Source organism: Drosophila persimilis, unplaced genomic scaffold (genome assembly GCF_003286085.1).
Source record: "Drosophila persimilis strain 14011-0111.01,24,50 unplaced genomic scaffold, DperRS2 tig00000653-arrow-arrow-pilon, whole genome shotgun sequence".
Lineage (NCBI taxonomy): Eukaryota > Metazoa > Arthropoda > Insecta > Diptera > Drosophilidae > Drosophila > Drosophila persimilis.
In genome coordinates, this window is record NW_020825330.1 from 22885 (window position 1) to 35901 (window position 13017).

The 13017-nt window shown below is 47.4% G+C and overlaps 2 protein-coding genes across 2 annotated transcripts; both read right to left on the bottom strand.

The window, feature by feature from the left end:
• Positions 1–285: 285 nt before the first annotated feature.
• LOC6601759 lies at positions 286–2354 on the bottom strand. Its single transcript, XM_002026798.2, has 3 exons — positions 1537–2354; positions 1306–1455; positions 286–1182 (listed from the first exon to the last, which is right to left on the bottom strand). Exons 1-3 carry the CDS (start codon positions 2239–2241, stop codon positions 418–420), a joined length of 1620 nt encoding a protein of 539 aa, XP_002026834.1. The 5' UTR covers positions 2242–2354; the 3' UTR covers positions 286–417.
• Positions 2355–7799: 5445 nt separating this feature from the next.
• LOC6601758 lies at positions 7800–9652 on the bottom strand. Its single transcript, XM_002026797.2, has 3 exons — positions 9338–9652; positions 8689–9008; positions 7800–8631 (listed from the first exon to the last, which is right to left on the bottom strand). The coding sequence occupies exons 1-3, from the start codon at positions 9501–9503 to the stop codon at positions 8152–8154; spliced, it is 966 nt and encodes a 321-aa protein (XP_002026833.2). The 5' UTR covers positions 9504–9652; the 3' UTR covers positions 7800–8151.
• Between the last annotated feature and the right edge of the window lie 3365 nt (positions 9653–13017).

The following is a 13017-nucleotide window of genomic DNA, read 5'->3' on the forward strand; positions in this document are numbered from 1 at the left end:
GAGTCAAATAATACTTTCCAGTTAGGATGCCGAAAAAGATCTCAATGAGGAGAGGCTCTCTGGGGGTTAGGGATCTAGCGGTTGCTCCTTTGTGACTAGAACGGCAACTGCGGTATGTTTCCTATGGTACTTCTCCTACGAACTGCTACGAACTTCGAAAAGTCCTCAAATTAAGCTGCAATTCTGGTTTCCGTTATTGCTTCACTAAATATTCAACGATGATGTATACAATATTTTCGGAATGGTATGGTCGGATGCTCAATACAGTTCGGGCAGTTCGCGATGAAGAAAAGAGGTAGAGTGCCATAGGATGACATTCAAATACTTTACTATACTATACCATCTATAGATTTCGGTTGTGGTCGAAGTTTGAAATGGTGTTTAATTGGAGGATTGGTATCGGGGTATGGGTATGCTTCACGTGCGCTGCACGCGTCGCTGCGTCTGCTGTCTGCCTGCTGTCGCCGACTGCCGTTTACCGCGTCTGCCTCCAATGCTGGCGCTGCCGGTGCTGGTGCTGCTAGTGGACTCGGACTCCATCGTAGGCTTGGAGACTTCGTTGAAGTCCCTGCTATTGAAGTTTGAATTGGGGGTGGAACTGGTTCCAGTCCATGATTGGCTGAAACTGCGACTTGCAGGCTGCTGTCTACTGGCTTGGCTCTGGAGCTCCCTCTGCTGTTTACGGGGCTGCTGCTTCTGGTGGGGCCGGTGGGGACGTTTCTTCTCTCGCTTGCCGTCGCGCCTGAGCAGCTGCCACATGGTGCGCAGGAACTCGTAGTAGTGGTGCTTCACGAACCGCATGTCAATAGAGTCCGCCTCGTTGGCTGTTTTCATGGAACCGGTGATGGCTCCTGAAATGGGCCCAGGACCCCCAGCGCCCTTGCTGCGCAGTTTAAGGCGCTTGTTCATCTCAGTCCGTGAGATTTGCGGCAGCTGCACGCCAATGGATATGGATCCATTGGGGCTACTGCGCCGATGCTTCCGACGGGGGCTAGTCTGATTCACGGCCGTCTCTAGCTCGCAGAGAATGCGCCGGGAGCTGAGGAGCAGCTCCCTTAGCTCCCGTGCAGTGGTGGATTCGCGGGTTATAAAGCGCTGGTCCCAGCGGATCTGGAGTCGCCGCAGATAGGCGAAGCTGGCCACGTACGTTTGCATGTTACGGTACCATCGCTTCAGGGCAATCTGCATGAAAGAAAGAGAAAGCAAAAGTAGAGCGTCAGTCACAGATGGTCACAGCTAGAGAAGGAGCTAGGGGACAGATTGAACACTAGATTCTGCAGAATGGACACCACAAAACTGACTTACCGTGGAGTTGGACTTGAGCTTGGGCAGGAACTTGTAGTTTTGTGTGTGCAGCGACCACATGGTCATGTTCCGGATATCGATCACCGAGTCCTGGCTGCTGTTGAGTCCACGGTACTCCCGGAAGGCGTGGCGCTTCAGCTGATTGAAGCTCTACGCAAAAAAGAGAGGAGAGAAAAGGAGAATAATGTATTAGCTGGGAATGCAAGGGGATAATCTTGACTACTAACTCACCTGCCTGGGTCGTAGGCGGCTAAAGCGATCCCCAGCCGAGGGATGGTAGGATCCTCCGCAGGGGTTGACCCACTCCAGAGCCGTGGTGCTCTCGTTGAAGTTTCGATAATCAATCCAATTACTATTCCTCTTTCTGTGCCGCTTGCGCTGCGGCGAGGAAAAGCCGGATGAGCCAGAACCCACGGAGGTGGAACTGAGGTTGGGACTGAGACTGAGGCTGGGAGGGGCCATGCTGCTGGTGGTGGTGGTGCGGAGACGGGTGGCATCGATCACCGTGAGGCCGCCGCTGTCCGTCTGCATCGCCATGGTGTGGGCGGGTGCCGCGAGGAGCACGTTGAGCGCAAGAAGGAGGAGCAGGGAGATAAAGTGCGGCAGTTGGGAGCACATATCCGCATTGTCCTGCCGCACGGCTCTTGGACTTCGATGGACTCCGATCCTCGTCCTGGGTCCGTTGCTTTTCCAGTTCCCGTTCCGGGCCGTCGTGATGTCCTTAGCTGTGGTTGCAGCGCACTGCCAACCAACTGTGGATGGATCCGAATCCGTTATTGTGATTAGGTCCGTGTTCGTGTCCGTATCGATCGTTGGCAGGCAGCACGATGGAGGGATTAGGTGAGAGCGGGAGGAAAAGAAAAAATACGCAAAATGAGTTTCGGGAATGCAATAAACTTCAGCCAGGGCCTGAGCGCCCAGCTGACGATCAGCCATCGGCGATCTGCGTTCGACTCCGATTCGAGTCCTATTCCGACTACAAAAATCCTTCCAGAATGGGCTTCCTTCAGGGGAAGTGCAAATGCAACCTTTCGAGAACGTTAAGAATTTTGTTCGGCTTTTTTGACATTTTCTTTATTATTTTAAATTTTTGGCGCCTTTTATGGATTTGTTAGCTTTTCCAGGGCGAAATCTGGTCGAGAATAGGGGCAAACTGGTTAATTTAGACAACTAAATCGAGAGGAGCCTGATCGGGAGATCGGAGAATGGGGACCTGTAGCGAAAAACAGAGCGATGACCAAACGATAAGGAAGCTCGCTGGCGGGAAGCAAGGAAACAAAATCCCACCATTTATTTTTATTGAACACATTTCAAAACAGTTTTTTCCCAATATATTTTCCAGTCTGTCCGAAATAATGTTCAATATTTCTCAAATTGCCTTTTTATTCAACTGATTGGTCCTTTAGTATTTGCTGAATTATAATAAGAAAAACATCGCAAAAAAATACCCAGTAAAATCGGATTATTATTAATTCGCATTGTGTTGCAGTTTAATAAAATGTAAATTTAAACTCTTCTATAGTTTTGAAGAAATCTGTCTAAACTAATATATTCTTGTTGCCAATTAATTGATAAACATAGTTTGAATTATTGATGAAATCAGAAAAAAATACACACACCGCATTATAGTTGAAAAGTTTTTTTCAGTAAGGATTCCCGTGGATCCCTGGTAAATGTGCTCCGTTCTAAAATCAAAATCCGCTGGTAATCGTTTTCAACGTGGGGAGCACTGGCACTTGCAACACAACACTTAAAAAAATTAATCTCACACACCACTGCTGTGGAGGATGGAGTCGGTGTCTTGTTCTGGGACTGTTTCTTGACAGCTGCAGCTGATGAGCATCTGATCACTTCGCGGACACTTCTGATCACGTCCGAGTATGAAACCGAACTGAACCCAAAGTTGAGCTGAATTCGACCAGCTTTCTTTGTTGAGAGGCAGAGGCTGCTGCTGCGGCTGGGGCCGCTTCGAAGACAGCTTCGACCAACTCCAAAAGACCGAAACTGAAACTGAATTTGAAACTGAAGCGAACTGAGCGCTCAGTCGACGTCGATAGCTCTGTCGGCGTCGCAGTTGGTGTTTATGTGAAAAATGGACAAAAAGAAAAACGAACGGTATGCTGTTGTTGTGTCTCTGTCGCTCTGCCTGGCTAAGATCTGAGATCGAAAGATCCTCTGGCTCGGCCTGCCTGTGGTCCCCACCTGCACGATTGTCCGTTGCTGTGTATGCATTTGTGTCTACCTGATCACTAGTTCGCTCGCTCTGTCCCTTTCCCGCCGCCTGTCTGCATTCTCTTTTGCTGGCCATATTGTCGCCATTACTACTCAGTTTTCCTACTCGCCCAATCCGGGCCACGGCCACTCACTCAAAGAGAGCGGGAGAGGGAAAGGCCTACCTGCTGCATATTCTGTGCCTTCCCCAAAGGATCTGTTTATACATATATCTCTTTCACACCGCTGCCCGTTAAGAGTCCTGAAAATGACCGAATTTGAAAAGGAAGCAGTGGAGAATATGACCCAAAATATTCTACAACTTTACGGCACATAATTTGTCTTCAAATCTATAAAAACCGCGCTTCAACAGATATACTTCCTATTCGTGCTAAAAAAAAAAGAGCCCCCATATGTGTACATATACATATGTAGTAGCATACAAATCAGAGAAGTAATTTCCATGCGATATCGCTTTTATACCAACCAATCAAAATTCTATACTTCTAGAGAAAAGATTATTCGTCTTTTATAGATAATTTCTTATAAAAATCTCTCTAATATCTAAACTAAACTAATCAAAACTATCAAGGAATTTCAGTCTTTTATAGAAGTGTTCAATAAATTAAGAAGTTTCGAGAACACTTCAGTTGTACTCTTTATTTGGTAACACTGATACTCCTCGACTTTTGTCTTGACCGAATCGAGAAATACCTTTAAGACTGTTCTCCTGGCTGCCTTGGCCAGAAACTTTACAGAGAATGCCACCGCTCTATCAGAGCCAGAATTGTTGAACAGCTGGTGACTAGGTATGAGGGTCATTTATGGGTTGTCAGACTCCGGACTCGCATCACTCCGCCTCCCCCTACCCCGCCCCTGGCTTAAACAATTGACGGGCTAATTAAATTGAGTTTTCCCGCTTTGTTGGATGGCAGCACGGAATTATGGCAACATTCTCCTAGGCTCGAACAGCTGTTGGCTAAATCTGAGGCTGAAGTTGAGGCGAAGAGACCTCGAAGATACTCGTAGCAGATATCAGACGGAGGAATGGATTGGCTTTGCGTCTAACCGTAAGTGGAAACGCTGGCAGAAGGAAGCAGCCGTATCTCGCAGCGGGGCCACTCGCCTTGATTTCGCCGCGCGCCACCGGCGCAGAGCCCGGACAGGACCCACAGGACTCACAGCGAGGGAAACGCATATATCAAGGTGGCAGCCACCTTTTGTGTGCCTATGTCCTTTGGGAACTGCTTCGGTCGGGGCGGCAGCACAAACAGAAAAAATTCGCACCCAAAGAAATAACTTCATCCGGGAATGTTGTTGGGAATGGGGTGTAGGTAGGGCTGTGGGTATGAGTTTGGTCAGAGGGTATCGTGTCTCTATCGATGGACATGATTATTGCATTGATGAGCTCCTGCTGCTCCTGTCGGAACACACTCACACACACAGAGAAGACGCAGAGAACACGGAGAGCACCGCAGGATGTCCTTTCTGTTTTACTTGCGATTCGTTCTGGACAACAAAAATATTTTGCTACAAAATTGAGTTGTTCGGTAAGGTCTGCGATCTCTCTATCTCTCTCTTTCTCTCTCTGAATGCATTGTGTCTTGTCATGGTGTAATTTTTTAGCGGCGTATCGAATGCTAAGGGTACGCTTTAATTGCCACAACGAACACCTCAGTCTCGATCTCGGTCTTAGGCTCGACCTCGGGCAACGAGCATCGCTACGGCCGACTCTCAGTTGGAATCATTACATGCTGCTTAGCTCCTGTCCCTTTACCTCTGCCCCCTACCCTGCCTTCCAATTGCATTGTTTTTGTGGGTGTGTGCAACACGGCAGCGTTGACTCAGTGGACGAGTAGGAGTGCGAGGTGTTAGTTTTTTCAGGGTAAGTTGTTGTGATGTTTTTTGATTATGCGTAAAATTGTTCGCTTTATCATGATTCCCCCTGTAAGTCCCTGTGTTTCATATCTTTTCTTAGGCGAACGGTTAGTTAGTCGATTTGTTCGGTCGTTTATTTGCTTGTTTGTTTTCCGTACTCCTTTATCCTTTCATTGCTGCCGACCGTACTACCAAAATACCCATGCAATTTCCATTCGTTATGGGCTTTATTAGGACAACAGTGTAGGGAGGAAAATGATCTTTGGGAAAGGAATCCTGAAATCATTCAAACTTATACACAAGTATGATCGTTTTAAAAATAGATCCATATTTCTGAACATCACAGCAATTTTTAGTTCAAAACTAAGAACCTATAAACTGCCCAAAATAGGTTTTCAAGAATGAAACTTGAAATCTTTAATCATTCTACAATTTTTCGTGCTATAAAAGTCACATGCCCTCTAAGAATGTATCTTCATAGATTTAAGTATATACATATATATGTATACATATGTATGTATATATTGAGGAACAGTACCATTTTTTCGGCAAGGAGGGTACATTTGTTAAACCGGCAGGGAGCAGAAATACAGTTTTATTTATGCCGTTCACTATACAACAATTGATCAATACTTATGTATGTACATAGGCGCCCTGACTGGGCACGCGCTCGGGAATCAACCGGGACGTGGCCAAGATACATATGTACTCTGATCTCTACAGGGTCAGACAGACTGGGAACAGAGTAGGAGGTCCCCAGCGTAAAAGTACGTTCTAATTTCTACCAAGTTACCTTATCCCCGCGCGGGCAGTGTGTACCAGAGGTGTCTTCATTCATCGTAGGTATCTATATGTATAGAAATTTCTTGTAAGAGACCCCAGGCGAGCATTAAGTTATCACATCGTCCAGAGAGACTACTTAACATCCCACCTACATACAGCCTCCAATTAAGTCTATCAATGCTCCAGATGGAAACTGATGGAAGGGCCTTTTTAAGGAGCGCTCTTTAACTGATCTGGGGCCTAGCTCCACTTCCCAGGAAAACACTCAAAAGAAGAGCACTGTCAGTTGTGAAGCCCATAATCCGAGTCTGTAGTCTGCTGGCGGGGAGCCCAAAGGGGCGGTGCACCGAGCTCTCCCAGAGCATATATTCGGGCCACCGTACATCCGAGTGCGTGTGTGAGCGGACGTGGGTTGGGGATTGTGTATATGTGTGTGGTGTAACGATTGGCTCTGGGCCAATTGACCGACACGAACAGGTTCGACCAATCCGTGAGCCTCTCGCACGCTCGGCGAGAGCGTACATCGGTTGAGTGAAAGAGTGTAAGAGAGCGGCTGGTGGATTGAGTGAAGTGTTTGAGGGCACGAGGCCAGTGAGAGAACAGGTTCGGCTCGCGGAGCAAAGTCTTTTTATACCCGGTACCCAAAGAGTAAAGGGGTATATTAGGCTCCGTATGTACAATTGAGTTTATAAGGAGAAAGATCTCGTGGCACTTCGAATTGCGCCTTCTGGCGAAGTGAACGAAATACATACATATAACCGAATGGAAATAGTTTGAATTTATTTGGCATTAAGTAGAAATAGAATGAAGGTGTGAAGATATACATATGTATATCGATAAGTTGCATAATCCATTGCATACATACAATCTAAGTACGGGGTAGTATAGTGTCGCAGCACTTGTGCGGCGACTCTCAACGTTTCGACTGGTTTCATTCATAAATTTGTTGGCGGCTGCCACTGTCGCTGCTTGTGGTGCTGCCGCTGTTGCTGATGCCTCTGCTGAATGCTGACTCAATGGTGGGATTTTACAGTTAAGACCGCTTCAGCGGACTGACGCCATTGCCACGCGCATTGATCGCTCCTAACTGATCCGGTACGTTCCCCGATCCCCCACCCATCTATCTAATTTGAGACGATCCGATTACTAACCCCTTCAGCCGAAGCCTCCAAAGTGTGTGCAACGGTAAATGCGAGACAGCCCCAAGAAAGGGAATATAATACCCCAGAACACGTATACACACAAATATGCTCACTCTCCCCCGCAGATCACGCGACAAGTACTCGACACTTGGCATCACCGGCAATGACTCACCTAGGGCGAGCGGAACGTGCTCGAGTGAGTGCCCCGCTTGCACCGGCCTGGGGTGGGTCAGGGTTCCGTAGTTTTCCCGTTCTTACCGGGAGATTCCATGCCTAAGGTTTACGTAGTATGTGGGCGTGGGAAAATGCGGGGACCTTCCCTTTGAGCTTTTGGGCGTAAGGAGTTTCGACTAGTCGGACTAGACCATCGAGGTCCAGTCAGAGCCACATCCTGTAAAATGGGAGCTCAACAGATGTACGATTAAATAGCATCATTTATTTATATACTATTTATAAAAAAAAGGAGTAATATAACTAAGTATGCATAGTTGATCGAGCCTGCGAGGCTAAGATTATTTGTGTGTGCATGTGTGAGTGGGTGGCGTGTATAATATGTATATAAATAGAGCGATATAAATACGAATGGACATGCTAGGATTGAAATAAGACATAATTTAAATAAAATAAATAACTACGTAGGAGAACATTGGATTTAAGTAGCTCCTTTTTAGCAGCTTTAAATAGACTTATATGGCATACTGGTAGGGGGCGTTTGTTGGTGCGGTTGTCGATGGAGACGGTTGATGGTGGCGGTTGCTTTTTGGTATTCTTGCTTCTTGGAACTTGAAGTAGGTCGATCCGACGGCAGGCCTGCGAATTGGCCTCCCGGATTTTAATGGAGGTCCTCTTCGTCCCGCTGCTTTTCCAGCAGCACCTTGTATTTCTGCTGGATGACGGTCAGCAGCTTGATAGCCTCCAAGGTGACCCCGAATTTATGGTCTGGGTATGAGCCTGTGTAGGTATAGCTGGACATACTGCAAAGCTGGTTATTCATGGCTGTTTCTGCCATATAAAGGTTGTGGCTTAGCTTTTCTATGATATGCACGAAGGTGCAGTTATAGCTGCTGTGCCCCTTGGTGACGTTCAACATCAGGTGGCGCACAATCATCAGGGCATCGGCAATCTTGGGCAGCTCCTCGCTGGCCTCCCCCACCTCAGCCTGATTCTCGTAGATAAACCTCTTAGTGTCATTGTCGAACTTGACCTTTTTGGTCTCCTCGTGCAACGGATGCGTTAGGTTAAGGCTGTGTAAGGAGTAGCGGTCTATCGCACCGTTCAACGTGACGCCATCCTCATTCCAATAGTAGTCCAACTATAAAGAGCAGGTATGTTAGCTTTCGCTCGCAGCACCGCATAGTCCTCCACTTACCCACTGACCGACCAAACAGATGATGGCATCCATAGTCCTCTCGGCCACCTTCTTGGCATTGTCCAGACTTATCATCGTTGACATGGCGCTCTTGTGATACTGGCAGAGCAAAGTCGATGTTGGCTCTGGCGTCACTATGGTGATGTTCTTCCTATGCTCCAATGATTGTCGGTCCGCCGAGCGCTGGTGCACGTGGTGGCGGTGGGGCAGTATAAGGTGGCGACCGCTAAGACGGCGCGGCGCTGCCGATGTCCCCGTGGGCCAGCTCGCGGCAACTGTGAGCAGTAGAAGGACACCCAGGAGCCAGCACTTGACAAGAGCTGCAATCGAAATGGAAACAAAATCAGTTAAGCAAGGAATATAAATAAATTTTAATCTAAAATTGTTATGAAATGTTCTAATTAGAGTTTTGTTAGGAGTCGCCTTTTGTAGGATCGCCTTTTAAGACATGACGATTTTCCCATTTAATTTCCATGTAATATTATGAAACAAATTTTTTTACACACATACATGCAGTTAAAGATAAAAGCACAGGTATACTACGGATATACACGGATATACACCCGCAGATACAGACTGTGCTGCGGATGTGTACAGTCTGGCGGGTTTTATGACGATCGTGATTCAGAAGTGATGAGGGAACACTTACACACTCTGCCAAATCGCACTGAACTTGACCCCGCATTGTGGAGGGGCTTATTTGACGACTGCTGGGGCTCTCTGTCCTGTGACAACAGTCTATCCTCGACCTGGCTTTCACTTGCACTGGGACTGTTGCTGGGACTGTAGCTGGGACTGTAGCTAGATCTGGACATTTTAGCGCACACACGGAGGGAAGCAACACACAATAAACAAGTGGCAGACAGTGGTATTGGCTGTGCCGATGCACTGGGTCTCGGACTGAGTTGAATAGCACTGAGTTTGGATTGAGTAAGGTATCGTTAGCTTGCACTTCGACTAAGAGTTGATGCTGATCTGAGGGTCGGGCTTCGATCTTATGTACTTGGCTCGACGAAATCTTTGAGTTAATGAAGAATTTAAGGCACATTGGCATTTTTATATACCAGGCAAATTAGTATTATCGTCGCACGAAGTCAGCCGAGCGCGTGGCCGAACGCGTGGCCGAGCCGCCCGCACACACACTCACCGATCACTCGGCGCACAGCGTCCAGCAGTAACGTCTTCCCCAGATGACGGCAAAGCTTTCGCGCTTGCGCTTGTAATCGCCAGCCAATGGCGAGGCGCACAAGCTATTGCTTTCACACACATACACACTTCCCATGCAAGCACACACAGAGGAAAACATCGACATAACGCAGAATGTAAAACTTTTCGGCAATCGATCTTCTCCAGCAGCAGGTCAGTTTTCCCACATAATCCACTCCGAGGCTGACTCACGAATCGCTGGAATCATAATCGCAATTCCCCGGATAGTTGCATATATTCCCCTTATTGTTGTGCGTGGTGCGGTTTTTCTCTTCTCTGTTTTCTTCCTATCTTGCTGACCAGTGTGGCGAGTGCCGAGTGAAGACTGAAGGACGGAAAGGGAGAGTGGGAGTGGGAGCCAGAGAGTGTTTGTGTGGGACAGTAATGTATGCACGCAAGCTTCTTGGCCCAAACGGATGTCAAATTGAATTCTTGTCCCCCAATAACCTGGCTGACAAATCGGGAGTGAGGGCTTATGTGATGGGTTTAAGCCGAAAGCAATGCCTATCTAATTAAAATGCCTCTTATGTAGTTGATTTGGGAATCACCTATTAGAACACAACCGATTTGTGGGTGATCTGACGCGCAACCGATGCAATCCATGTTTTAGTGGATCGAACTGAGGCTGCTTCCAAACAATCACTATTACCGATTCGACTTGGCAATCTTAGCCCATCAACAGGGCTCAAGCAAAAGGTGGCCTCCGCTGTGCAGTGGACAATAACTTGAGCGAAAATATACATAGGCTAGTGGAGGATCAAAAAACTTTGGGAATTGTGGCACTTGTTGCTAATATTGTTGGTGTTTCTGCTGCTCGTGTTGAATGTTACTGAATGTTGGTGTTTCTTGCCTTGACCGCGACGCGTCGTTCCGTAGGCATTTCCGATCGGATCGCTTAAAACGTGAGCGCAATGGAAACTGAAAGCCACCGAATAGGCAACAGACAAAGAGCCAGACATTGGTCAAGGAAAATAGAGAGGCAGCAGTATAAATATAAGAGACATTCATTCCCCCACATCAGAGAGTCGCAAGCTGTCTCTTTCACTGCCCGCACTCTTCCACAATTACACACATGGACATGGACATGGACTAATGCAGACACTGAATTACTCATACGCATCGGTGACACGCGTCGATGCAGTATTTGCGAAAAACCACTTGCAAGCAACGGCGGTGGCCCCCAGGGAGCAGTAACCATTGACGGGGGCAAAGTTTGCTGCCAGAGACTTCCCTGTCGAATTGCGTACTTGACTCGCGGCTCCGACCTATGTATGCTGGCGACTTCCGTTTCATATAGCGGGGAGAATTCCTCGTCCCAGCTCTTGTGAGCCCAGCTCAAGTCCCAAGTGCAGCAGCTGACGCAAGGGAGGCACTCAGCGGGACATTTGGGCAGATCCAGAATCCAGATTTTTGGAATTGGGGATATTCTTAGTTTGGTTGGGAATATTTTTCGAAGGTTTTTCTCGCCCTGCTTGCCTGGGTATTTCATAATGGATCCTTTTACAGATTACTGGAACGCTAGTAACCGTTTCATGGCAATTCTACTTCAAGTCCCTCTCTACAATACATGTTTTAATCGACTTCATATATTCTTTCCAAAGGAAGTACATATATACATAAGGAAATATACCAGTATATAAGTGATAGCATAGGTGTCATGAGAGTTATGGTACTCTATTCATACAGATGGCGGAAAGAACAGTGTTAAAGCCTTCATATCTATTCTTTTGCAAGTGGGACAATCGGCGGCAATTTAAGGAAATTATAATCATCGGCTCACTATTTTCTGGATGTCTGTTATTTTTCATACTTTAGAAGGTGCGAACCTTAATTATGCACAAACCGCTCTCAATGCAAATCTGCAACGTCAGCAGAGCCGAGGGAGCTCCGTCTAACCCTAGTGGGTCCCTATTTAGAAATGAGCACCAATGGACGAGTGACGTGTCACGCATCCGCATCTCTCAGTATCAATAAAAACAAAAATAGCAGCAGCGGAACGGCGTGGAGCTGAACGGAAACCTCACTGAGGTTTATCTCAAGCAGGAACGGGACTGTAATAGCTCATTCATCGCTCCGAGCCGAGCCAGACTACGGGTCGTCATCACGCCGAAGCTACTGCACCGATGCCACCGATGCAACCCCAACGCAAGAGGAAATGACGTGTGCCACAGCGGCGGATCTGTAGAGTACCAGTAAGTCCCACAACCTACTGCTCCACATGCAACCGGCAATAATGACGGAACAGGAATCATTATCAAGCATCTACTAAAAAAAATAATAATCCGAAATGGTGTTCACTTAACAAGAATTGGCTTGCGAAATATTGTTTCAATGGCTATGATGATCAGATTCTGATGATTGCAACATTTATGCGGCATACAAAACGCTGATACCATTTTCAATGTTTATCTTGAAACGTCACGGGCCAAGTTCCCCAGGCTTTTCTGAACCCAGTCGCCGCTGATTGTATGAAAATAAGCTATGATGCCATGGCACATAGCCGTAAAGCTTTAATTTTCGCTGTGAGAAAGTACACCGTGCAAAGAGCAGAATTCAATTGTCGTCACCTGAGGTCCCGGTCCCGCCCAACCAGTCTAACTGACCACAGACACTTGATTCTGGCTGTATGTCGAGTATTAGGCAGGGTAAATCACCGAGCAGCTTGCAAAGCCTCCTTTTGTTTGCCTTTCAGTTTAGATGCTCTCTCTCCGACGGATGAACGGTGGCCCCACTGCGTCATCGTCCATTCATGGGCAGCGATTAGGCGGAATCGAATGAAGGGGCATACTTATTTGTTTGGGCAGCGTATTATGAATGAATGGTACTGGGAAGCACCTGTGCATTTTGCTGGGCCTGCAGCCGGGTCTGGGCCAAGATGAGGGCAGTGCTATTTTTGGCACTGCCGATCCCATTCTCCCGAGTCATCATGGAGACGCCGTAAACCCAACACCGAACACCGAAAAAAGAAGTGCGGCGCCCGCAAGCAAACATTCGACGCGGTGGACGAATCGAGGTGCGATGTTTGGTGTGACGCACTTAGGCTTTTACCGAACCGTGGTATAATCGTTTTCAGTTCCTGTTCACACTAAGCATACGCCACGTGGTACAGAGTTCAGGTCTGTA